General features: G+C 37.0%; 2 protein-coding genes across 2 annotated transcripts; both read left to right on the plus strand.

Moving 5' to 3' along the window:
* The first annotated feature begins 2133 nt into the window (after window positions 1–2133).
* LOC113090865 (dual specificity protein phosphatase 3-like) lies at window positions 2134–14408 on the plus strand. The gene is made up of 3 exons (XM_026256466.1): window positions 2134–2703; window positions 8666–8892; window positions 11734–14408. The coding sequence occupies exons 1-3, from the start codon at window positions 2537–2539 to the stop codon at window positions 11940–11942; spliced, it is 603 nt and encodes a 200-aa protein (XP_026112251.1). The 5' UTR covers window positions 2134–2536; the 3' UTR covers window positions 11943–14408.
* Window positions 14409–22994: 8586 nt separating this feature from the next.
* On the plus strand, window positions 22995–27438 carry LOC113090867 (sclerostin). The gene is made up of 2 exons (XM_026256467.1): window positions 22995–23406; window positions 25528–27438. The coding sequence occupies exons 1-2, from the start codon at window positions 23169–23171 to the stop codon at window positions 25920–25922; spliced, it is 633 nt and encodes a 210-aa protein (XP_026112252.1). The 5' UTR covers window positions 22995–23168; the 3' UTR covers window positions 25923–27438.
* Window positions 27439–27876: the final 438 nt, after the last annotated feature.

Genomic DNA, 27876 nt, shown 5'->3' on the forward strand with positions numbered 1-27876 from the left:
TATATATATATATATATATATATATATATATACATATATATATATACACACACACACACACACAGTCATGGCATGACACACACACAGTCATTTGGCAGTGACATATACTTTGTGTTTTGCAAAGGTTGCTGCTTCAGTATTTGTAGATTCTTTTTCCATGTGTATATGGTACATTGAAAAACAATTATAAGCATATCATACGTTTTAAAGGCTTTTATTGGCCAGAAAATATGTTAAGTCAATATTTACAGTGTTGACCCTTGTTCTTCATAACTTCTGCGGTTTGCTCTGGCATGATGGATATTGGCTTATGGGCTAAATCCTGACTGATGGCGATCCATTCTTGCCTTATTAGTTCTTGAAGTTGATCAAAATTTGTAGGCTTCTTCTTGTCCACTCGCCTTTTGAGGACTGACCACAGGTCTTTATGGGATTGATCAAGCTACTTCTTTATTACTCTTGCTTTGTGACATGGTGCTCCATCATGCTGGAAAATGCATAGATCATCACCAAATTGCTGCATAGATCATCACCAAATTGCTCATGGATCATTGGAAGAAGTTGCTCTTGCAGGACGTTTTGATACCATTCTTTATTCCGGCCACTTTTCACTTTTCATGTGCAATATTCTTTGTAGCAATTTCCTTTCGTGTGAGGCTATTTTGATTTACCGCGGATGATGGCTGCACGTGTTTCTTTGGAGGTAACCATTGCTAACAAGAACAGAATGACTGGAAGCACTACTTCCATCCTTTTATAGCAATTAGTCTGCTCTTTCAATCTAATTAGTATGATAGTTACTTCACCTGACTAGTACTCATTCACACTTTCACATGTACTGCTGATTTGATTAGTAAATTAATGTTAGCTGGTCATTTTGTGTATGTTTTTTTTTTTATTTATTTATTATTTTCTGGTGTAAAACATTAATTTTTTTGGCCAATTAAGCTTTTAGCAATTATTTAAAATGCATCTGATCACTCTACACATTAATGTATAAACAATGTGATTGAACACCACAACAGCTTAAACTGCAAACTTTGCAAAACACAAACTTTATGTCTCTGCCAAAACCTCTGGTCATTTCTGTATATGTATAGATTAAACCAGTGAACAATGCAGTCAGACAAGTTCAAATAAACATGCATGACTAAGATGGCAGAGCAAATGGTTTGTTTCATTTTCAGTTTTCTTAAACCTGCTGTCTGCACAGAACTTTTGCTCCCTCTAGTGGTTAAATAGATAAAAAACGAATATAATTTTTAGGCTTATGATCTTTTTTTTTCACGCTTCAATTAAAAATGGATTATTATTCATTTTAATGCCAATGATACGCAAGGTAGAAGTAGTGAGCAGAATCAGCAAGATTGAAAGCAACGGGATGCATTTATTCAAAAGACTTAAATCTATGGGTTTATTAAGTGTCCTTTTAAAAGGCCTTTAAACCATCAGTTCAACCCTCAGTTAAAATTTACTGTAGGGTAATATATATATGTGTTTTAATGTGTGAACTTTGCAAGGATATCTGTTTTGTGTGACTATGTTTCAAATGAAAAACCATGCACCATGATTCCCTGTTTGTTTGTTTTCATAACTTATCACCATGCCAGCTTCATAGCAAGAAACAATTGAAAAGGTTAAGCAAACAAATATTACACACAGGCTATATAGTATACAATGGTTATCAACAGAAACAGTTGTTTTGTTGTTTAACAGTATCAAAACATTTAGTAGGCTATTTGTATTATTATAAATTATTAATTTTACTCATGTTTGGAAACAAAACAATTGACTTTTGACATTTGACATGAACCCAAAAGCACTTTCGAAAATGCTCACAATAATCTCTTAATTTTCTTCCAATCACATATACTTTTGGACCAGATAATAACACATTTAGCTTATGGGAGTGAATTACATCTAATCACAGGTGGGTCACGTTTCAGAGATAGGAGTGTTGGATTAAAACTGGAGAGAGAGAGAGAAATAGATAAATAATCCTAACTGTAAACCTGTCTGTCAGAAATCACAGAACACACACAAATCTGGCCTTTAATGATCGGAGGGGGGCCGGTGCGTGGAAATAGACTAGTTACTAGATTTATGAGTGTTAGATGGAGCGAGCGTTATGGGCATTGGTTTACGCGCAACAGGCCACATGATGAACACGTGGAATGCCGTCTCTTTAACCCACCTGAACTACGGATGGATTCGATGAAAGAGTGATGTTCCCTTTAAAGCAGCTCTCAGTGACTTTTCTCATGGTCGGTGCGTTGTCGCCATCTTCCGCCTGTTCTGTTACCGACCTCACCGGAGCATCACATCAGACCGCCGGTGGGCGAGTCTCGGGTGTGTCCGTCTGTCTGCCTGCGAAAGAGCGGCCGTGCGAGCGAGCCTGCGTTCAGGAAAGCACGCTAACCACACCGAGTGAGGAAGGAAATAAAATGCTGGGGAATTGAAAGCAGCCACATCTTCATCAATAAACACTTTTGTTGTTGTTGTTTATTTTTATTTTTTGCCTCTGGAGGACTGAAGCATGAAGAAACATCACAGCCCCACGAAGGGACCACTGGACGTCACCGTGCCGGACGCCGAGGCGACCATACAACAACTCAACAAGCTGCTGTCCAACGGCAGCGGTTTCTACAGCCTCCCAGCACAACATTTCAATGAGGTCTTCCCCAGGATTTACATCGGCAATGCGTAAGTTCAACGATCTTATGGAGGTGTGTCTGCTTCTGATGGCAGAAAAACACTGACAGGTAGATGCTTTCTGTTACTGGACAAATGTGTTGATTCGTGAGGTGGCAAAAGCAATTGAGCTGGATCGGTAAATAAACCCTCTCAGTAAATACCAGTGCCTAAATATTTTTCTGTGTCCACGTGTAAAACAACAAACATGTGAATGGAGCACGTCATCTCCTCCTACGAGGACAATCACAAAGACACAGGAGATTTTGCTAACGTTTAATAAATACTAAGTCAGTTTGAGTCCGACTGCAAGAAAAGCTGTTTTTCTCCACGACTGTCCTCTATCGTTACCATCTCGCTATCTCTCTGAGATCACTGGTTACAAAATCACTTCAGGTCGACCTCAGTCACGTGTTTTTTTGTATTAAACCGTTATTATTAAACACTGATTAAATATTTTCTCTATTATTTAAAGAGAAAACGACCTCAAAGGGGTTTAACGAGTCGATTGTTTTCTCGAGGCGCTGATTAAAATCCGTGCCGATTCAACTGCATCGATAAAAAAGATGATTTGAATCATGTGCTAAGAAAATATGCATCTAGAACTGGGACTTTTGACTCATAACGATTGTTTACAACTTGTGTGACAAGTCCGCTGTCTTCACACATTGCATATGTGGTTTTGAGCTAATATTCTATAAAGGTAGTCATATTACGGTTTTTTCATGTTTTAAAATTTGCATTAGGTTCATGATTAAATGATTTGCTCCTGCAGTAGACTACCAGTCTAAAGCACTTTCTTGTTTTGTTACTTTTCTAATATAGTATGGAAAGTATATGCGATAGTTCACCCAAAAAATTTAAATTACCCCATGATTAGGCTCAGCCTCAAGTAGGGGTGGGTGATATGGAAAAAATATAATATCACGATTTTATCAAAATTCTTTGTCATGTTGGATTTACTATTTTGCAGGTTGTCTGAGCATTACAGCCAAACTAATTTCCCCATCATAAAGACAAAGCTTTTCAAGGTAACAAAAAAAAAAAAAAGAAAAAGAAAAGAATGGCAGACATATTTAGGCCCCCAATAAATTTTGTTCTCCTTTTTTTAATACCAAAGATAAAAGAATGACAAAGATACACATTACAACTACACATAATATACAAATAAAACAAAAAGTGCTTTATTTTCAGGTGCAATAGGTGTATTTAGCAGGAGCATTTAAGAAATTGAATGAACAAATATAAAAATAAAACACCATATAAACTGATTCCTAAAGCAACTGTGTTAAATTTCTTCAGTCAAGAGCAGTGAGTGATTTTTCTCTTTGTGTTTTGTTGTTTTATTAACGTTAAAGGAATAGTTCACCCAAAAATAAAAATTCTGTCAGTTGTCTGTCAATTCTGTCATAGTGTTTTACTTTTCTACCATCGTTTACTCACACAAAAGTGGTCTTAAACCTGAATGAGTTTCTTTCTTCTTCTGAACATAAATGCTGTTTTGAGGAACGTGGAAATTTGGAAAACCAAACAGTTGCTGCTCCACAGTGACTTATTTAGTATTTTTTGCTATTATCAAATTCAGTGTGGACCAGCAACTGTTTAGTTACCCACATTCTTCAAAATATCTTCTTTTGTGTTCAGCACAATACAGGTTTGGGACAACTTGCCAGTGTGTAAATAATGACAGAAATGAAATTTTAGGGTGATCTATCACTTGACAGCAATGACAGTAGGCTGCATGTTTAATAGGCCTACTGTCCCTTTAAGACCTGCACACATCTGAAATACAGGCACTTATACCTTTTTCTCTCAACTGTTTACTTTAATTTTAGACACATCCAACTTGAGTCTACATGTAAACCTTGTGTGTTTTGACAGTATTAGCGCAAATGATAACTTAGTTCAGTAATCAGACGCTGTTTGACAGGCTTTAGCATGCACGATTCGGGTGTATGCAGCGCTCCGAAAAAGCACAGGTCAGACAAAGTGTGCGAATGAAACATTTAAAAGCACATGCAAATAATAAAAGATTAACTCTACCGCTGAGTTAACAGTGCTGTGAATGCATCTGTTGTACAGTATATGATGGAGGCGCCAGAACTGCAGCTGATAGAATGTGCGCTGTAGCACGATACTACGATATTTCTTTAAAAGCAGATTATGGAGACATTTTTATCATCCACAATAAAAAATCGTCATATCGCATACCCCTACCCTCAAGGCATCCCAGGTATACATTACTTTCTTCTTTTTTCATGGCTGATTCCGATAACGATTTTTTACAAGCAAACTGGCCGATTCCTATACTGATTTCCGATTTTTTTTTCTTCAAGCAACAAACGAGAAAGAAGAAAGTATAAACAATAAACAAGATGTTTAATTGATATTTAATAGGCCAAATTCGCTTTTGGCTATTGAAAACAATAACCGTAACCATCTGAAAATAACGGCAGTGACTGCACAGGAAGTAGCCTACATTCAATAGAAACCTAGATGGTACAGACATCAGCATTTAGCTTTTGTTTTTGAATTGGGTTGAAACTACATAGAACTGACCTTAAATTAAAAGATTAACTGTGACCATGTGAAATTAAAGGCAATAACTGCATAGTTCTACAATACAAACAACACAATCAACACACATTCAATGAGATGTTTCTTAATCAGCATTCAGTAAATTTGATTTTAAATAGAAGAAAGGTCTTTCCTAGTTAGACTAAATAAAAGTATGCTATATAAATACATTATTCCAAAATGTTAAAATCAAATAATGTTGGTGCGAATAAAACAAAGATGCTAAGTGTTTCAGAAGCAGTTTTACTCACCGCCTGCGGTTCCAACACACTATCGTGACCCTTTTTCCTTGGGATGGAATCATCCTTAAGAAATAAACGATACGCAAATCCGTCATCAAACTGGGCCTTGTGAACCAGCATCTTCGAAATGCAGGGAACAAACAAAAACACTTGCACAACTCCATTGATGCTCTGTAAAAATAAACTCCATCCACTGGTCCCTTAATGCTGTTTTTTTTTGGTAATCTGTGCAGGGTTGTCTTGCCCTGGCAACCAAAAACACACTTCTTTTGTGACTTTTCGCGACGCTCTTGCTCTGATCAGAGAATCGCTCTGATCAGTGAAATGTCTGTGTGCTGCGCTATACGAGAGCGCGCGCTCTTCCGGCAGAAGTGCCTTAGGACCCATATAAGGAAATTCCGCTCCTTCTAACGTCACACAGAGCCATACTCGAAAAAAACTTTCCGAAACTTGTGACAAACCGGAAGGAGTATTTTGGGAACAATAATACTCCTTCAAACGTACAACTTAATTTTTTAAACTTTGTCCATGTTTAGCATGGGAATCCAACTCTTTAACAGTGTAAAAAACTCAGTATGCATGAAATAGCATTTCACCCCCCCTTGTTATACAATATCCACAAAAGAGTACTTTTTGCACATGTATTATATTGCACAGTGATTTAAAAAGTTTTATATCAGGACTGATATTGCAAAACCGTAATGTCTGAAATGCGATGATCCCATCCATAATTACTAGGGGTGCTCCGATCACGATCTGCCGATCCTTAATGCGCATCTCGTCAGTAAAGCCGGTTTTCTAATCAGCGGTTAATTCCATCAGGTGCGTGATTTCACATAGAGCAGCTGTTACTACACAGAGCCTTTGTTAACTGAGAAGATGCGCCAAAAAAAGCTGAAAATGAAGTGGCACCTGATGGAATTAACCGCTGATTAGAGAACCGGCTTTACTGACGAGATGCGCATAACGATCGGCCGATCGTGATCGGAGCACCCCTAAAAATTACCCATCTGGATTGAGTGTCCACATTGTGTTCAGCACACACTGCACTGTTTTGTTTGTTCCCGTTCTTGCCAATCCTACAGAGCACATTAAACTGAGTGCAGATATAAGAGTGTGCCAAACCTTTGGAGTTCAGTTAGTGTTATGACTAGGATATGATCTAAATGAAACCGTCTTTAAAAATACAAAGTATGATTATACACAATAGACAAAATTATAGAATTTTGCTAGTACTCAATCTGGACTTTTTACTGTATGTAAAGGTGCAGTATGGGGCAATGGGCCACTTTCTTTGTAACACACCTCTCTTTATAAGACTTGCATTAATAATGCATGTGAAGGGACTGCAGTGAACAGAGTGCAGGACAGGTGAACAAGATGCAAAGCAAACACTTTCTCTCTCTGTGTTACACACTCTCTCTCATGCACACTCATACACACATACATACACAAAGGGAGAAATATGACCACAATCTGCAAATGCTCCATATTGACAGGATCTCACTTGGGAGGGGTGGGGATTATGGGTGTTGGGCGGTGCATCAGAGTCCATCACTTCGTCACCACTGAAGAGCCTGCACTGCTGGCAGAAACAGAGACTGAGGGGCTGCTGCATCCTCAAGTTATTATAAACCAAAAGGGCTGGAAACCTGGTCTTTTATTCAGTGTGTTTTTTTGAAACTGTGTACATACAGTGTCATTATTTTAGGAAGGAATTTTAATGGAATTTGGTTATATATTATCTATATTATCCATTGGCCATATATGCAGTCTTTCGTATACTGCATTCTCACTGAGGATTGGACTAGAGAGACGAGGAGACAAAGATGAAAGAGTTCCAGGTGCTCAAGCAAAATACAGACAATGCAACTACATGACAGAGCATTCTGCTCATCTCTCTTCTCATCTATTGTTTTTTCTCTCTGGACTCAAGAGTCCTATTCTGGGCACTACTCTGGACGCCTATGGCTCTTTGTATGCCTCTGGGCAGCAGCCAAGATCTCCTTGGTGTGTCTGTTCTGGTATAGAACACTGCTGTCCCCAGGGACCCTCTGACATAGGATGACATCTTTTCCAACTAAAAGTGGCACCACAATTCGCTCCAATTAGTCTCATTCTAGACATAGCAGACTGATCCATAGCTGAAGCTTCTGGGTGGGGTTGGCAGGGTCTTGGGTTTATTGAAACTACAAACTGTGAGCATGCAGATTGCTATTGATTGTTGCAAATGCATAAAACGTACACAACATAAGGAGTTATGTAACTGTTTAACAAGAATGAATGATTACAAGGTATTCAGCAGTGAGAGAAAAAAGAAAGGTAATTACATTTTTTAATATACCATAAGAAATTTATCTAGGAATAATGCAGATTTAATCTGATGGGAAAGTATTTCTTATGAAATTATGTGAATGGTAAAAAAAAGAAAAAAGAACAAGGAAAAAAGTAATGAATTGCATTGTGATTGTATTGACTAATTTTCTGTTCACACTGGTACTGCTAGTAAAAATGGGATGTTATTCTATTTAGACAAAAAAAATGTTTTCTTGCTGCCAGTAATGAATGCTGACAATTACAATGACACAGTTCACCATGCATTTACATTTTTTTTTAAATCACTTTATGTGTGAAAAGGACTTCATTGAAAATGAAAACGACTTCAGGTTGATTTGTTAGATCGCTGTCTGCAAACACCCCTTAAGACAATGTTGTTGTTGAGACCAGCTTATTTGAGACCAAAAGAGAGTCGAATCCAGATGTTCCATGACTAGACCAAGATCATAAATATATTGTGTTGGATATTTTCATGGTCTTGGTTTTATTGACTTAGACTCAACCTCTTCTTGATTCAAATGAGCTGGTCTTGCCTACAACACTGCCTTAAAGTGACATTTCACCCAATAATAATTTTTTTTTCATAATTTACTCACGTCAAATTGCTACAGTTGTATTTCTTTCTTCTGCTAAACATGAAAGAAGATATTTTGAAAAATGTTAGTAATCAAACAGTTCATGGTAGGTTTGGAACAAATGGAAGGTGAGTAAATGATGACATAACTTTCATTTTTGGGTGAACTATCCCTTTAAGACATCACAAAATTGGTTTGTTTGGTTCAGGTGAGTCTCACACGTGCTCTGCTCCTGCTCCCCAGGTTTGTGGCCCAGAATGTGATGCGTCTGCAGCGGCTGGGTGTGACACACATACTGAATGTCGCAGAGGGAAACTCTTTCATGCATGTGAACACCAACGCAGAGTTCTACACAGGAACTGGCATCACGTACCATGGCATACAGGCCAATGACACTGAGCAGTTCAACATCAGTGACTTCTTTGAGGAAGCAGCAGACTTCATCGATAAGGCTCTGGCACATGGAAAAGGTCGGCTGCTCATGCTTCTTTTCTTTTCCATTTTTTTTTTGTAAATACTTTTGTTTCTGATCAAATACCCACATTAGACCTACATAAATTGTAAAGAAAAGAGATTACAGATATCTTTTTCAGTCCATTTGACACCGATTCCTGATAGTTAATGGAGAATGAAGCCAGCAGTGTCTTTGTAGATTTAGGATACAAAACATGACCTTTCTCTTTTCTTTTTTCTCCTTTGTCCCAGCTTTCTTTTTTTATCCCTTTGTTCTGTTGCTTAGCTTGCATAAACAACAAGCAAAAGTTAGGACAGAAAAAAATTTAAAGGAAAAAAATGTAGTGGATTTATTGAAATCCTCTGAAAAAACGTTACAGTACATTTATCCACATATAATAATGTATCCCAAAGAGGGTCTGATAGTCTCTACATGCAGATTTATCCCAAGATATCTCACACCAGTTTTTTTAATTGGTCCATTTAAACCCGTCTTTTATGGCATAGATTTTATGCCATCGCTAACACAGAGGAGCTATTATAAAGTGTCTTAATTGCAAGTCATCTTGGCAGTAGGAGCCCAGTAAGCGGTAAATCAGACGCCAAGCCTGGGTTGAGGGAGGACACTAATCTTTTTTTTTTTACTGAGAGCTTAAGCTGAAACAAAACCACTAGAATATATGCTGCCACTTGGTAGCCTGGCAGAGCTCAGCTGTGACATTTGCGACAGCCGTGCTTACAGTGGGCTTGATGTCATCTGGCAAATTTGCTGGCTGAATCACAATGAGCAGTGGGAGGGATGAAGGTCTGAGTGCGCCTGCTGCCTCTGAGTCACACTGAATCTGTTTCAGAAATATGCTCTGCATTGGAATGGGTCTCGATTGCTGATTTGTCTTCTAGTTTTAGATTTGTTCTCGTTTTAAGTTTACAGTAGATCTTTGTAGCAACAGTGTTTTAAAGGTGCACTGCGGAGGATTGAGGAGAGATTCAGTTACATAAGTACATAAAAAAAAAAAAAAATCTGTAGTCTTACTTTACCTAGGGTCGGATTTTGTGGGGTTTCAGGTTCACCAAAAAAGTGTCAAAAGTGAAAAACAAATATCTGCCTATGATACACATTTGGCGATAGAGAAGCCAAAGTTCAGATCGCCTTCATCCAGAGTGCCTTTCATACAGAACAAGTTTTTGCATTTAAAATGTGAGATGCAAGGCAGCGGAATGGGACAAAGCTAAGTTTAAGGCCAATTTACACTGGGTACCACACATATTGCTGGATTTACTTATTATTGGATTTCGATATTTATTGTTGGAATTATTTTTTTCCAGCTGATGAATGATTAATACCTTGACAGCCATTGCTTTAAAGAGTACAAGCATTTCAAGCAGAATACAAAATAACTGCAGAGATTGCTTTTGATAAATAGAAAATTGTGCATTGATGCTGTAGATGATAATATAATTAATGATATTGGTGTAAACAGGTCTTTAGAGATGTGTTTTTTCAAAAGTACATTTTTTTAAAACTTGAGGCCTGCTTTTGTACAATGCTGCTGCATAGGTTCAAGATGCTTCAAAGATGCAAGACTCGAGCGCAATGGTCAAATACATCCATCTAGTGTGATGTTTGCATAGAAAAACAATTGAAAAACAGTGCAGTGTAATGGAAAAAAACATATACTGTATGTACGGCCCCTTGCTCATGCAATTTAATGGATGTGTTTGGCCAGTGAGGAACGGCTCTCGCTGTTTTTTGAGGCTCTTGCACCATGAGGTTTTACAACAGGATGGTCTATCAAATTAAAACGGTTAAATGTTTTATAATTTACCTCAAGGTCTATTATCTGTACTGATCCATTGCATTTTATTCTGCCCAAAATGCTAATTACTGTGTTTACATTACATTGAGAAGACACAGTGTTTTACTCAAATAAGTAAATAATAATAATAATAATAATAATAAAATGAAATTGCTGTCACATCACAGTACCACATACAAAGTTTACAATTACCACTGAGAAACGTCCTGATCAAGTCGTGCTTGTGATGGAGTTTCCAGTTGAGCGACTGCATCGGTATCATCTTTGGACTCGGACTAACCTTATGACATCATTTTTTCTTTTTTATTTTTTTATATACAAGTAACCCTCCGGAGAAAAAAAATTATTATGGTAATAGGTGTTTCGTTTCGGACATGCAAAACAAGACTTGGCCAGCTGACCAATCAGAGCACAGTAGGCTTATGGAAGAGAGGTGATTATAGATCGTAAGTTCAGAACTGTATTGAACTAATCATTTTGAAACCATCGAAAATTATTCTAATATTAAATGTATATTCTGAGAAAATTACAATGTTTTCTGACCTTAGATGCATTTAAACCTGTTGTAGGGCACTCCAACACAATACTAGGACACTTTAAAATATCATAAGACCTGCTTTTTAAGAAACCAGTTAGCCAGCTGATTTAAAAAATGTGTAGTTTTGCATTGCCGTAGCTCTGCATTGATATACAGGGAACAGAATCAATGAATGTTATCTCCTTGACACATAAACAGCACAAAGACTCATTGGGAAAACATAAGTAAGCGTTTGGCGGAGGCATCAGGTTTCAGATCCTCTGCTGCATCTGCCAGACAAGCACAGCGGAGGCTGGCGAGGTAAATTCCTCCAGGAGAGTGGGCTGATCTATAATGAATATGTGTGTGGTTTCATGTTTGGATTGGTCTGAAGGTTGATTTGTGAAGGTTAATGGTGAGGTATATAAGGCTGAAGTTGCATCTTGTATCTTCAAAGGTTGAGATCTTGGGTAGTAGTCCAAACCCTGCCTTTTTTTGATTGTTATTAATTATTTGTCTTCTAGGAAAGGTGTACGTTCACTGCCGTGAGGGCTACAGCCGTTCGCCCACTATCGTCATCGCTTACCTCATGCTCCGTCACAAGATGGATGTACGAGTTGCCACGGCTACAGTAAGACACAAGCGAGAGATCGGCCCGAATGATGGATTCCAGCGCCAGCTGTGCCAACTCAACGAAAAGCTGGCAAAGGAGGGCAAGTTGAAGACCAAATGATAGAATGTGCTCTACCCCCACATATATTTACAAATGCAGGCACACGGTCAAACTAGTGTGCCCTATTTCCAGTCCCAAGTGTATTAACAGAATGTATGCAAACAGTACATCCAGAGCCTAAGCATGGAGGTAAACAAAGTGTATTCAAACACACTTTCACATACACACTCACATGAGGTGTTGTCAGTATCCTGAGAAATTACTCCTGCTTCCAGATGGCCGGTAAAAGGAAATTTACTGGCATATCTGAATAATTAAGGCTGTAGAAGGAGTAGGGGCAGTATTTTATGTCATTACAACTGCTTTGTTTTTGCATCATCCCCCATGATAATTAGATGCCGTTTTTCACTAGGTACACCTAAATCATTCCAGTAGCCAACTTTGTGTATATCTCACAAATTCAACTTTTGGAGCTTATTAGCCCAGCTGTCATCTGCAAAGATTGTAAAGTAGAGCACAATCATCCGTTGGGTTCCTAATTTTCAGAAATACTGTGATTGCTCATCCCTTTTCTATTCGTATATGCAGGGAGATGATGTTTAGCTATAAATATACACCTTTGAACCCATTTACAGACCTACAGCCAGATTTTTGATAGCTTTCCAGCATTTTAAATCCGAACTTAACAGGAGAACAAAACTGTTGTGTAACAGCACACACCCCATTCGCTCACAACAAAATAAATTAACATTCCACGTTGTGCCGAACAGTAGCATACAATCAACAATTTATATCTACAGCAAACCAACCATATGTTGTAGCTCGGATTCAACAGACGCTACAAACAGGTTCAACCCGGTTCTATGCAGCAGTGAAAATGCATCAGCCCCATTAGATCTCTTTACTCTGGAATCACTGTCTCTAACTGCCAAGTCTCATGCCACATTTTGTCTACCACAAGATCACAGTCAGCCTTGACCAGAGAGACACGTCCGGTAGATGGAGAGCCTCTGCCATACCAACTGCCTAATGATGTGCCCTTACACAAGGTTTTTTTATCCAGAGGCCTAGTGCCCCTTCACACTGCTAGTTCAGAGACCGCAGGAAGCATGTCAGTGACGTCTGTGGAGTATAGATCAGATTTTTAAGGGTAGCTGTTGAATAAGATTGGGTCTACTCCGGGCTTAGCTTTGTCCTTAAGACAGAATCACTTTATCACTGGAACTAACACATTTTGCTGCACTGCTGGCTTCTGTGAGGTTTTAAAGGGGTCATATCATACATATTTTTATCATTTAATTATTTCCCCTGAGGTCCACTTATAATGTTAGTCCAATTAAACAGGTCGTTTTTGCTGTTGTGCCTTTAAGACTTCTATGTAAGCGTCCTCTTTGCATGTGAAAGGAGTTACACTGATTTGAGATTCACAAAAAATGGTCTTCATTGAAATGTGCGGAACCATTAAACCATTCAGTAACATTAGAAATTTCCCACATTTTACTCTTATCGTTAGTAATTCAGTTTAGGAATAATGGTATCTTTATTTCTGTATAGCTTCTTTGGGACAGGTTTGGTTACATTGATGTGTATATATGGGTGGTCATATGTTAAAGTATCCACTTTGTTGACATCAAAAATTTTCAGCATTTCAGAATGCGACCTTTTTGTAGCTTAGCTTCAGTAAATGGTATTTTGGGACTGGGGACTAAGTTTTGATTTCTTAAAGTTAACTCAAACTTAGATTGCTCATAATATGACCTCTTTAAAGAAAAACCAGCATCATTTCGTTTGAAATAAGTGCATGCGGCAGTTTTGAACACATAGCTTGTCAAATTTAATTGATCTAATATTAATAGCTCCTGGGCATCTGCATATTTATTACTGAGGGAAAATATTATAGTACAAATCGTAGGCTAGAGTATAACACAAAGCACTACTTATGCCTCTTTTTTTAATATTTCTATATTCCAGATACATATACTTGTATACACGTATTTAGATGTTGACATATATGAATGTATGAACTGTCCATAATATTTGTGTATGACCAGTATCTATTAACAGTAGAAATATCTAATATATTATAGTCAATATCCATGTTTTTTTTTTAAACGTCATGAATGCCATGGCACACTTACCCAAAAACACCACTTTGGTTTTTTACACCCAGTTAGAAACTCCAATAATATCTAGTTTTTCTTTTTCCTCTGATGGGGAAAATTATTATTTTTTCTTTAAAAATCATTTACTTTGTATTAGAGGATAAAAGTCTGTTTTCACAGGTAACACTGTTGCAGGCTACCTCACAACAATCATACTACTGTAGCGAATCCCTAATCATTTTAGCTTATAATGTTTTTTTTGTCTAAGAACATTTAAAATGGACAAATACCTATATGTACAAAAGCATTCACACTATAAACATTCCTTTATTATAATCTGGAGACCTAGGCTTTATACAACCTAACCAACTGTAGCTATGGAACCCTGTGTGCCCTCACAAAAAAAAAAAAAAAAAAAAAAAGAGAGAAAGAAAAATGAACCAACGAAGATGCTTTGTGCTAATGGCAAACAAACAGACTTTATCAGTCATTAAAACTGAACTGAAATCTGCCTGTGCTTTCAAAGTTTTTAGCACCAACTTTTAACCTCAAAAAGCAACAATAACGCATTTTGAATAAGCATATTTAGAAATTTCAACATAAAGATGTGTTTGCTGGCCCTGTTGGCTATAAGGCTTCATCATAAGAAGAACACTCCCTTTTCTGGGGCCTGTTTCACAAAGGAGGTTAAGTGAAAACTCTGAGTATGTTAACCCTGAAATGAGGGAAACTCTAGGTTTTCTGTTTCAGAATGGGAGGTTTGTCAAACCTGAGAAAGCAGGGTAAGTCAAGCCTGTTTCTGAAAGAGAGGTAACTTATACTCCGAGTCTAAGGGATCTAAATTAAGTGCATTTTACTTAAGTAAAATTATATGCCAGTGTGGTAATAAAAATAATCTTAATGCAAATGGAAACAATATTATTCTGAGTGTCTATTACTAAGAGCAAATCTACTGTAGCTCTGCCCTTCCTCGACACATAAGGTTGAATACGACACGTGAATAACGGCTTCAGTGGTATAGGCAGTAATGTTTTGGGCACGGAAAACTAGTTTGTAACGCGATTGATTGGGTTAGAGTCAGGCTTTTGCCGACCTCGTTCTTCTCACATCACATTAGAATTTATTTTCAGTAAAAAAAGGAACAAAATGTTCTAAAAGTAGAAATAAAGTGCCTAACGAGTGTTTAATAATGATGCAACTGTTTATAATTGTACTAAATATAATAATTTACAATCTGTTATTATTGAATCCTGGTAATGTATAACAATACTGAGGTGCAAATAGGCCTAGTATGTATCTGCCAGTATAAAGTATAACTAGCATCCAATAACTATTTACACTTAGCCTGTTGCAAAGAATTGCTACTTTTACATGGTAAAAATAATATATCATGATTTTCATTTTTTTATGTAAATAGCATCTAGAGCTACTTGCACTTAGTCTACTGTAAATATGATATATCGGCTTAGAAAGTATGTTAATTCCACTTTATGTATTTTTCTTACTCTATTGGCAGATCATTTGTAAAATAAGAAAAATGCACTTAAAATATTATTATTGATATTATAATTTTATATATATATATATATATATATATATATATATATATATATATATATATATATATATATATATTGCCCATGAGATACCATAAAATGATTAGCTATTCATTAATCTAATATTCTGCCAGTTTTCACCTGTGATATTATAACACTGAGAAGAATTATATTTTTATTGAGTCTGAGTATGCACAGGCTTTTTGGCAGGAGCTGTTGCCATGGTGAATCGTAATATCGGTGCTCCATTGATAACGCTTTTTATAGTTGTGGTGCACGCGCTTAACTCAGAGTCAGCCAGTGTAGAGTTGATTAAACCAACTAATTTCAGCTGTGCTGTAACCGAAAACTCAGAGTTTCCCATCTCAGGGTAAGTCAACTCAAGAGTTCAAGTTTAAACTCAGAGTTGGTTGAACCTCCTTAGTGAAACGGCCCCTGATCTGGATCTATGGAAAGAGAAACACTGCCATCTGCTGTTGATACCCCTGTGATTTGCACAAAATGTCCTGCAATGTATTGCCTTTTATTCATATGTATGGATTGTATGTTACACAGTGTATAGAAATTGTAAACAATGTAATTATACAGGGAAGATTAAATGAAAATGGTTGTACCATTATATAGCTTAATGATGTCAATAGTATATATACCAGTTAATCACAATGCTGCTTGGTCATTTTGTATTTATGTGTTATATTTTTGTTTTTATTTTAATAACAAAGATGTTGAGGAAACACTACCCAAGACTGAACACAAACTAAGGTGTCTAAAGTGATGCATTTTTTGATGCACGTGTATTTTTGGGCATCAGTGCAAAGTATTGTCTGTGCAAGTTTGTTTTGTCCATGTGTACAAGCACATAGTTGCATTCATGTGTGCACACTCACTTGCTCAAATGCCGCTGACTACACGTAACTCTATATCGTCTATGTGCCGTCTCTTACTGCTGTATGCTTTGTGTTGTTGCTGTAATGTGATATTGTAAATGATTGACCACTTGTTTGTTGTGAAGGACATGGAAACCTCAGCAGTTGCAAATTTGGCAGGAGGGTTTGGCACAAATATTCACACTCTCAAATTATGTTTTGCATTTTGAGTTCGGGAGTTGCTTGATGGGACTAAACGACAGAATTATGATTTCATTTTAATCTGACTTAATCAGGAAAGGATGCTCGAAATGGAGGTCAAATGAATGCATTCACATGAGACAGGCTGTCTAAACATCCCACCTTAAAGCCTTATCTTGAAGATGGATTATATATTTTTGATTCATGTCTTCACTTCACAAAGCAAGATGTACCGCTTCTACACTTTGTTGAAGTGCACTTGATTAAATCAGTTATTTTTCTTACATTGGAAAATGTTCTTTTGTTTTATGATGTCAGACAATAAATGGCAAAAATGAAAACATGCTTTTTTTTACGTCTTTTATTTAAATAGTTTAGTGAGTTTTAACTGGGAGAATGCATTGTTAGACCCATAAAATTCAAATTATAAATGAATATAAAATAGGGTGAATATAAGGGTGAAAAGTTAGGGTGATACAGTTGTGTGTGCTGTAATACACACACACACACACACACACACACACACACTCACACATATATACAGTATGCTTGTAATATCAAAAAGTATTCTCAACCTTGTTAACAACCTTGCTTTTCTTTTCTTTATTCTTGTGTTGTCTCTCGAAACTCCAAAGCAAGATTCATATTAAACATATTGCTCAATGCTATAATAAATGACTTTTTTAAATTTCCTCCTAGGGCATGAGAAAGATTCATTTCTCGTGTAAAATGGTAGTTTGCATGACAATACCCTATTAGTTCTTCATGTGTGTTGCAAGCAGTCCATGTCTGTGGGCCTCTGTGGTCTTAGATTACAACAGAATGGGGCACTAAAAAAAGTGCTCAGAACAGCCCCTAATTACTCCTGTTAGGTAATAGATAAGTAGGGTAATGTTCAGCTGTGTACAGACATTACTGCAACATTTGACTTGCCTCAGCAAATCCACAAAGAGTGAGCAAATGAATGACTTCACTAGATCCGCAGCTAGATTTAATGTGCATGGCATCATGTTTTACTGTATGTTATATATCTGAAGAGATCATTATCAAATATGAGTACAGGGTTAAGGTGTGTGTGAATATTTATGTATTTTTGGAATTACTGTAGGTACATTATTTATGCACTATGTTTATTCATAAATTAGAAACATATCTGAAAGATGCTTTATGGTAAGAGTTTATAGTCTGTTTCCAACAGATGGAGACAAATGCTTCCATAAATCTGTCTCCCTCTTGTGTCCTGTGCTCCTTGTACCATGACCCACACTCTAACACAATTCTGTCTTTTGACACATATACATACTCATATCCAACCATCTGTCACAGGTCCTTTAGCATATGCCTGGTCCTTTAGGATTTGTTCGGCACACCTGGCACTGGGGATGACCAGCTCAGACTTCATGTATCCACAAGGATAAGTGAAAACACTCAAATCAATTGGTCAGACACTAGGGCTGCACTCTCTCCATGACCCTGTGCACACTGCAATTACCCGAGCCCAGCTGTGGGGTCCTTTGAGAGTGCTGTCCAGTGGCTCCTTTCTGTCACACTCACAAACCATGCAGGACCATAGAACCGGACCCGAAGGAGAAATGCATATATATATATATATATATATATATATATATAGAGAGAGAGAGAGAGAGAGAGAGAGAGAGAGAGCATTTTATATTTAAACATACTTAAATGAAATTATAATAAAATAAATAGATACTTTTTATAATTGTCAATTAAAATAAATGTCTTCACGTTTTCAAAATGTAATATTTAAGTAAATTATTATATATCAAATTTAAATTGAAATAAAATGAATAAATAATTATTTTAACTGTGCAATGTATTTATTTTCTTTTAATATAGGTCTACACAAACGTTCATTCTCGAAACAAATGAATTTAGATGATCCGAGAAGGAATAAAAGATAACCGAATTATAATTGTTGGGTGAACAAATTTGTGAGGGTTATGACATGTAAAATCTTTTAATTGAATTTAATTTGATCTTTTAAAAATCTCATTATTAATGGCTATATTAAAATTATTATTAATATCAATCTTGTGGATGATATCCCCCTTTTCTTTGTCATCTTCACTAATGATTGGCTCAAATGAAAAGCATATGATGTTTCCCCCTTTAAACTTTTTTGTCCCATTTCACTGCGTGCTCCCATAATGAAAACGTAAGGAAAAAAAGTGGAACATCTGTGGAACAGCACTAATTATTGGGAAATATGGGAGAGAACATTCTTGGAATGGATGGGCTTCAGATCCTCTTCCAAGCACTTGTGCCCGCAGTGGTGTTGCTCGTTTCATCTTCCTGTACTCTGCTGTTGTGTCGTTCCTGCGGGCCTTGCCAAGTGCATCTGATATTTATTAAAGAACTGTCATGTAAAAAACAGCAGAATATGGCTGTACGGCTCCTAAGGGTCCAAGTCAGATCGCTGATGAGGTGGGAGTGTTTGATTTGGAAGCAAATGGGAAGAAAGCTATTTTTCCAAAGGCATTGTTGGATTTAAGTTAAAATATGCACACGGCACTTGTTGCTAGTTGTGTAGAACAACAAATAAGACACATCTAAAGCAAAACTTCATTATTGAGGGAGATCAACCGTAATGATCACTAATTAGCCACAGACACAAAAACCACATGAAAAGGGATCTTCGGCTGTGTTATTGATGCACAAATCCAGCTAGAGCAAAGATACAAAAGAGAAACATGAGTTAATGAAGGACAGGCTTCAGTTGACCCTTATATATGCAAGGTCAAGTATCAATCCATTTGCTAGTTTTGGAAGACATTGAAGTCTCAATATGGGTGCCAGAAATCCAAAGTTGCAAAAATCAACCAGAAATGTAATAAATAGCATTAAACCCAATAAGCTCTAAACAGAGTAAGACTAAAATAGATTCATGGCATGTGTTTTGTCTTCAAAATAACACTTTTGAATACACAATTTGTGCATAAATAAATAGCTTGGTTGGCTGACAACAAAAATGACCTTTTAGAGTGACCTCTGACTTACCGAAGAAGGTTATAACAATATATCAGCACAAAGAAGGATTTACATACACGTCTTTTGTCTTTGGCAATTCATGACAGATCAACAGCATTGACAAAAACAGACGGAAGGAAAGTCCACACTACTGTGAGGTGTCTGAAACCTGTCCCTTCTCAAAGCAAGTTTATTTTCTCAGCACGGTTTCTTCAGTGTGGGTGGCCAGTTGGAATATCTTTCCTGCTACTCTGTCATCAGCTACCTTCACATGACAGCCAGTGGCATGACCTTGTTTATTAGTCCTGCTTATAATAAGTGTTTATTGGATTAGATGCCAGAGAGCAAGATTATTTTCACATGCTTATTATTTGGTTTTATTGATCCTATAAAAAAGCAAACTTGAGGAGCTTTTTGAAACATGCTCTTGAAATTACTTCCTTTTTTCCCCTCCTTCTCTTAGAACCCAAATAAATTCCTGCATGCCCAGCAGCTGAGCCTTTTTATACTTTAATGGCTAATTAATGCACCTTTCTCAAGCATTCTGGGAAAAATTCAGTTTCTGCAATTAAAAATCTGCTTTCAGTTTCCACATATACATTTAGAGAAACTTTCACTCTGAAAATTAACACCCAATGAATGAGTGATTCATGTACTATGAAAATGGCTTTAGGCTCTTGCAAGCAGTTGCAAATATCACATGAATTACTGATACACATATTTATATTTTCTGTCAAAGATTACAACATTCAAAAATTGTAACATCTTTTGAAATAAGTGACTTTTTACACTCTATTTACATTACAAGTACAATGCTGTTACATTTAATCAATCTCATTAAAAAATATATATCTTCTGAATGGGGCTAGTGAATCCTGAGCACAGTATGATTGTCATTTTTTAAAAAAAAACATAACTTTACATTAAAATTGTAATTTTGCTGAATTTTTTTTCACCCTCAGTTCAGTGTATCCAAGATCCAAAGGATATGCAATTTTTTTAATTCATTAGAATTAATTTGGAGAAATGTAGCATTACATCACTTGCTCACCAGTGGTAATTCTGCAGTGAATGGGTGCCATCAGAATGAGTCTAAACAGCTGATGAAAACATCACAATAATCCACAAGTAATCTACACAACAGCAATCAATCAATAAATGTCTTGTGAACAGAAATAAATCTGTATTTAAATATATCATTAAGATGTTTTAACTTCCATTATATGGAAGAAGGTCTCATCTGGAGAGAACCGGGAGAGAAATATACACCCATCAAGTACATTTACAAGTGAAAACAGTTTATACCAGTTCTGCTGTGAGAGAAAAACAGGGGATGGACTTTTTTTCTTTTACTGGTGGAAGCGATATTATGGATAGAGGACTTGTATTTAATGGTTTAAATTTAAAATACCTTAACGATGGACTCATCTCAGAGTCGAGGACATCTTGCATGGCCTGAGGGTACATTTTCCACAAACCTTTTCAGCAGCCAAATCATCAGAGAATTTTAAGATTTCAAGTTGTTTTGAAAAATCTCACTTCCAGAAGTCCTGGACCAGATTTGATTGAATAAAACAATTATTATGGAAAACTAGCAATCTGGATTATAACAAAGTGAATCAGAGAACAATGACGCACAATATTTCTCAATAAGATTCTTTCATAACTACTTAAGTTATAGTCTTTCTTGATTCCCAATATTTTTTCTTTCAGCATGCTAGCTGCAGCTACACTGCCAGCCTGTGTGCCTAAGTTGTAGGAACCATCAATGCATAAATGGACTGAATAATGTGCTAGGTGATCAGTGTTTATGAATGCACTTGTAGCAGCACACATCGAGTGGTTACAGAGCAGTTAACACATGGACCCAGTGGTCGGAAAGGTTTGCCTAGACACACTGTGAAACCACAGCTGAGGTTTCTGCTGCTCTTAAACTCAAATGAACTCTTTAAAAACATGATTTAGACTTGGAAGTGCTTTTAGTATGATTCAGCTAGTCATGGCTTATTTAAACATCTAATGTGCTTCCATTTCCATTAAATTTCCAGACTGTTGTTTTCAACAGCTAATCATGACAAATGCAAATGACTCGGTAGATTGAGAAGTGAAGTATTACTGTAAGATTATATGTTCATGAGCTGCAGGGGAGCTGTACTTTATAAATCATGGATAAAAAATGATCCATACATTTTTTTTCTTCTGTAACATTGCACAGATGCTTCATTTATAATAATATTTGCAAGAACTGTATTTCTAAATGTGACATTCAGTCCCCAGGACAGCTTAAAATAGTGTAACTTATGCATTTGGATGAAGAAATCACTGATGTTTTGGTGCCGAATGGCTCAGTTTACAACATATTACTTATAGTATATTTATGTCTGGAGACTGTGTTTTCTCTGCACAAACCCAAAGAGATATAAAAACAGCCAGTGAATGACAGGGAAAGGACATAGGCTACAATCAGACTAGGCCTGTGGTGGACATTGTGATCTTCATGATGACAGGATGAAAAGAAGAGTCACAATAGATCTCAGAAGTATTCCATCTATCCTCTTTTTTTTCCTCTTTGCCAAAATGGTTTCTAAGCTTGAACTACTGGCGGACACAATGTAACAGAGTAGCATTAAAAATTGTTGTTTAACCAGTGTAATGCAAACTGAGATATTTTCTATCTTTTGCTTAGCTTATCGACAGGGCGAAGCAGTATCCCAGAAATAATATCATGTCAAGGTGTTTGTTTGTTTGGGCTCCCTCAAGAGGGCAGTGTTCGTACAAAGCGATGCATTTAATGTCAGATAGTTATGTGCCATTAAGCATCTGCATCTAGTTCGCGTCACACTGCTTATTCATATTCATCTTTAATTTATACTGCCAGACTGCAAATGTGTCCCTTATATATTTGCACGTAAAAAGAAGTAAAAGAAAGCCAAAACAAAAATATTTCAAACAAATATATAAAATATTTCCAAACGTTTCAGCACTGATTAAACTTATTACAAGTCAGTCACAGCACATGAATTTCAACGGTCGCCAAATAGGCTAAAACAAACACAAGTTAAGTTCGCGCGATTTCCTTGTTTAAAAACTCCCATTTACATTAAAGTCAAGTCATTTTAAAGTTTGCACAGTTACTAAAATAATAATAATAATAATAATAATAATAATAATAATAATAATAATAGGCTAATAAATAAATAATAATAAAGAAGGCTATAGAAAAATGACTGAAAACAATGATAAGTGTCCAAACTTCTGTCTGGTTGAGATTTGATCTATTAGTAAAGACAATAGAAAACGAGACAGTATGAAACAGCAGTAAAGACTTGCTGTCTCATTTCTGGTGAAAAATAGATTACTTTTCTCTCTCAAAGTTGACCTTAGACTTCTGCGTGTGCCCCTTCCTCCCTATCAGTTTCTGAATGAGCGGCTCTGCCTAAATCCCTCCCACTTGCGCTAAATTAACCGTTTTTTTGCGAAACCTGTGGTACTTTAAAAAGGCAAGCCTCTCACGAGGAGAGGAAACCCGGTCAGAGTTTGCCCGCTGAACGTCTCGTGCTCTGTTTCAGTATGCAGGTGTCTCTAGCGCTCGTGCACTGCGGCGCGCGGCTGTTGCTGTTGCTGCTACTGGGATGTTTCACAGCAGCGCACGGATGGAGAGCTTTAAAAAATGATGCGACAGAAATTATACCCGAGTACACGGAGGACACGAATAGACCCGAGGAGCAGATACAGCTTTCTGACAACAACACATTAAACCGAGCTAAGAACGGAGGAAGAAGGTCATCAAGCAACTCCCGTACTTATAGTAAGTAAAAAGAAAACGAATCTTTAATTAATAGCATTGAGCTCTATCATCAACATCAACACATTGAAAGAATTTTTTTTTAAGCAAACTTAAGTAAATTTTACATTAGTGATAAGATGTTTTATAAAAGTACAGCTTGTTTTAAGTAAAGTAAAATACTAAAACTATATAAAATATATTTCAACACTTTCAAGGAATAGGCCTATGTGTCTTTTAGTTTTGCATTATTGCAAGTTAACAAAATTTGGGTACTGTGTGTTTTAATATGTCTAAAACTAAAAAAAGAAATTAGTGTCAAATGTAATTAGACAATTTCCGCTAGATAGATATGTTATCTAAAATGGTTTAGCAGTTGAAAAGTTCATGGGGTAACTAAATAGCAACTATATGTAATAATATTTACTCCAATAATATTTAATAATGCAATTTTTCCCAACCAGTGACTTTGAAAATTTACCTTGTATTTTATAATGTCAGGTGTATATGCAGGCTACACCATTTACTTCTACAAAACTTGATATTCCTATATTGGCTCTAAACAGATGTGGCCGCTTCAAAATAAAAGCTCTATAATAGTTCTGAAAGAATGCATGTCTTTCCACCTTTTCACCAGCACAAGTGATGCATTAACTTCGATAACCCTTTTTTGTTACTGAATCCCCAATTTTACATAATTAGACAAGGTTTGCCTTTCTATAACCACCTAATTGCAACAGTATGGTTTCAGCACAGTTGAAAATGTGAGAAGTTATTCTATGGGGTAATTTCTTCAGGGCATTGCCACGATAGAGAATGACTCCCACCTGTGAAAAGTAAAACTACTGTGAATTCAAACCTACACTAGTTCTAACAATATACACTGTGTGTGTGATCGTGCATGTTAATGTCAAAATTGATAAAAAAATCTCTTAGAGCTTGTTTCCAGAGCACAAATCAAGACACAAAAAAAAAAAAAAAAAGAAACAATGAAAAGAAAAGGCAAATGCAAAATCTGGGGAGGTGTTTGATTAATTGTCTAATTTTTTTTGCTAAATAAATACACAGATTACTTCCAAAAATAATAACAACCTCCATGAGCCGAGTAATGAAATTATGGCAATAACAATAAACAATAAAAATGATTAAGGATTGAGCAATTCGTAATGTCAACCAGAGATGCAAGATAATTCTGGATATCTAATTATGTCAGTGACCACCCCTAAAGTCTTGTTGTGTTTAAGCATAAGGAAACAGTTATCCAGACAAAGCATGTATGTTATATTCCCTCATTAAGGGGTGGAGAAAGATATCACACTCTCATGTGCTGCTCTTGAAGGGGTGACGTGTGGTGTAGTCTCTCTGGTGGTCAGTGTGGGGTCATGTTGAGATATGCTCATCTTCCTCTGGCTCTCGTCCTGCTCCTCATAAAACATCAGATCAGGTTTTCTGAGAATCAAGGGAGGCTGAACCTGAACTCATCACACACATAAATCCTTTGTTCTTCTCCATGAGGGGAGCTGCAGAATGAGACAGATCTTTCCAATCCCAGTTTCATCTCACATATCCTTGTCAGTGTGTTTTATGAGAAGTTTTAGGGAGCTTACGTTAAAATCTAAAATCTTATATTAAAAAGTTAATTCTAACCCAGAGAGTCCGAAGTCTTTTGATCCTGTTTGCAAGCAATCAGTCCTTTCTGTACAGAACAGTCTGGTATGTTGTTTAGCGTCTGTGGGTTTCAAATTTTTTGGTATTCTCATCAATTTCACCATCAGTCAAAAGCACATCTACTACAAATTGTTAGCCAAATCCAAACCAGAAAATAAATAAATAAACGTATTCTACAGATATTAAAAAATTTGATCATTCATTTCCTTGCTAGCTGGACACACAACAGATTTTTCTGGGAAAATCAACAAAAATCAACAAAGTCAGCTTTAGAAAATTAACTTAAATGCCTGTGTGACTAACAAAACATGAAAAATAAAATCTGTTTTGCTTATCGTAGCTGAGAATAGTCCAAAATCCAGTATTTCATACAGGCTATAATAATTACCAGCTTTGATAGCTGTGTTTTATTTAAGATGTTTCCCTAAACCATTTTGTAAACATTTAACTCTGTTTTGGTTGTCTTCTCTTTCCTAGGAGCCTCTGAACTAAGCTGCCGGGAGCTGCGTTCTACCCGCTACATTACAGATGGATCTTGTCGCAGTGTCAAACCTGTGAAGGAACTAGTGTGTTCTGGTCAATGCCTTCCAGCTCACCTTATGCCAAACTCAATTCTAAGGGGAAAATGGTGGAGAAGCAGTTCATCCGATTATCGCTGCATTCCCGCGCACTCCCGCACCCAGCGGATACAGCTCCAGTGTCCTAACGGACCCAACCGGACATACAAAATCCGAGTAGTCACGTCTTGCAAGTGCAAACGCTACACTCGCCATCACAACCAATCGGACGTCAAGGAGTTGTCCTCCAAGAAGCCCCGACGCAATAAGAAACACCGTAGCAAAGTGCCATCAGTCAACAGCAATTCATACTGAGGGGAAACATACACTGATACAGAAACTCTCTCCTGCACACATACAAATACAACTATACACATATGCACACATATTTCAGAAACTGCAATCCTCAACTAGAAGGGAAGGAAAAACACATTAGCTTTTAAGAAAGCTTGCCAACAAGTTTCCAGTGTATTTCAGATGTCCCACTGTTTGTATGTGCTCTTGAGCCAAAAAAGTCCCAGTTTAATCACAGGATGCCAGTGGACTAATGGACACTTGGGTAAAAGATGTATGCTGTTATGTGAGATTAGTTCAGGGAATGTGATAGTTCATGAAGTTTTGAGGAAGGAGGAATAACTCCATACTGTATATTCTTGCCCAAGCAGTTCATTTCAAGTTTGAAGTTCATTGAAAGGGTAAGCTAACTACGGGGAAACTCAATGAGCACTCAACCGATCCACCAAGCGCTCATGTGAATGTTTACGTACCAGATTTGTCCTCCTCTTTTGGGACTGGGAGCAGCGTGTGATTTGACCGTCCAGCCGTGTCGGGCCCAAAAGACACACCGCTGTTGACAGATCACTAAGGCCCAGAATTCTTAACCTTTGGTCAATTTTACCAGCCCACGAGTCCTTTTGACGGGCTGGGGAGCCGAGCCAATCACCATGTGAGTTTCTGCAACTTCAAATTTCCACATGAAACTGATCGGAACTGGCAGTTATGGAGAGTTAGAAAAGTTGTGTCAGCCCTCCGCGGTCCAAGTCCCTGGAGGTCAAGAACCGCAAACAATATTCCTGTGACTTGTCCTAATTACCAAATAGTTCCATTCCTGTGTTTAGGATTTGAGTCATAAAAAGCTATTTCCTCTAAACGTGGTCAGTTCCTGTTTGTTAGAACACCCGAAAAAGAGGCCCACATGTGTGCAAGAATCTGCAGCAATTCCTCGCGGGCAAAGAACCTTTCTGCACCCTCCTTCAATGGAAACCATTTGGAGATATTCAGCTATCTGCAATCGCTAGCAGGTTACCTATTTCTATTACTGAAGTCTTTAGCAAAGATGTCACCCTTCTTATCTTGTGACTTGAAAAGGAGAGACAAATCCATGAACCAAACTTTGAAATTGTGGTCTGGAAGTTGATTTCACGCAGGATAATGAGATAAGAAAATGCCAATTGTTCATCATGTTCTGCTTGTGAAAAACATAGCTGACAATATTTGCTAATTTTTCAATTGTGTGTTTTGAAATAGCAACAGGAAGGTATTTTTGTAATGTAAGCAGACTTGCCATGAATAGAAACTTGTACATACTGTACCTGTGTGGCCTCATTGAGTGCTATCCTTCTCCAACGAATGGATAAACACTCCGTCCGACCAAAAGACTGTTACAAAGAATGAATTGCGTATTTATTTTTTTCTATTTCATCATTTAAATTATTTATGCAATCTCTTGTAGAAAAAAATAGCCATTATTGTACTATATATGTAATTATAGTGAATTTCATAATGGAAAAAGAGTACATGAATAAAGTTAAGCAACGAATATATGTGAAAAGAAGTGTGTTTGTTATCATTCTTGTCAGAATCCTTTGACAGATCCTTTCTCCTCTCGGACTGAGCCTGCACGCTAAATCCGTCCCTCAATGAGCCCCCTGTAAACAATATTCCACAATTAGGAAGTAGAGGCTTTGTAGCCCTTTAGAATGTCTAAGACGCCTTTACAAAAGGTGAGAACAGGAAAGAATCCCCTCGTCAGACAGGAACAGTACAGTCACAACAGAAATAGCTCTTTTCATCCGGTGTAGTGAACTCAACCCACAGGCTTCCATTCATCTGTTTGTTTGTTTAAGCTTGCAGAGTCTGAGCCATAGATTGACAAGGAAATGTGTATTGGCGGACTTGTTTTTGTTTCACACTTAAGTGCTTCCTCATGATGAAATTCTCTTTATTAGTCTAACTGGGTCCAGGCTGCTAAGTACACAAACTACATGTA

This window comes from Carassius auratus, unplaced genomic scaffold, assembly GCF_003368295.1.
Source record: "Carassius auratus strain Wakin unplaced genomic scaffold, ASM336829v1 scaf_tig00214049, whole genome shotgun sequence".
NCBI classification, from domain to species: Eukaryota; Metazoa; Chordata; class Actinopteri; order Cypriniformes; family Cyprinidae; genus Carassius; species Carassius auratus.

Coding starts and splice junctions, on each gene's coding strand:
- LOC113090865 (XM_026256466.1), top strand. CDS start 2,537: ATGAAGAAACATCACAGCCCCACGAAGGGACCACTGGACGTCACCGTG. Junction 2,704..8,665: donor AGGATTTACATCGGCAATGC/GTAAGTTCAACG, acceptor CCTGCTCCCCAG/GTTTGTGGCCCAGAATGTGA. Junction 8,893..11,733: donor GGCTCTGGCACATGGAAAAG/GTCGGCTGCTCA, acceptor TTTGTCTTCTAG/GAAAGGTGTACGTTCACTGC.
- LOC113090867 (XM_026256467.1), top strand. CDS start 23,169: ATGCAGGTGTCTCTAGCGCTCGTGCACTGCGGCGCGCGGCTGTTGCTG. Junction 23,407..25,527: donor AAGCAACTCCCGTACTTATA/GTAAGTAAAAAG, acceptor TCTCTTTCCTAG/GAGCCTCTGAACTAAGCTGC.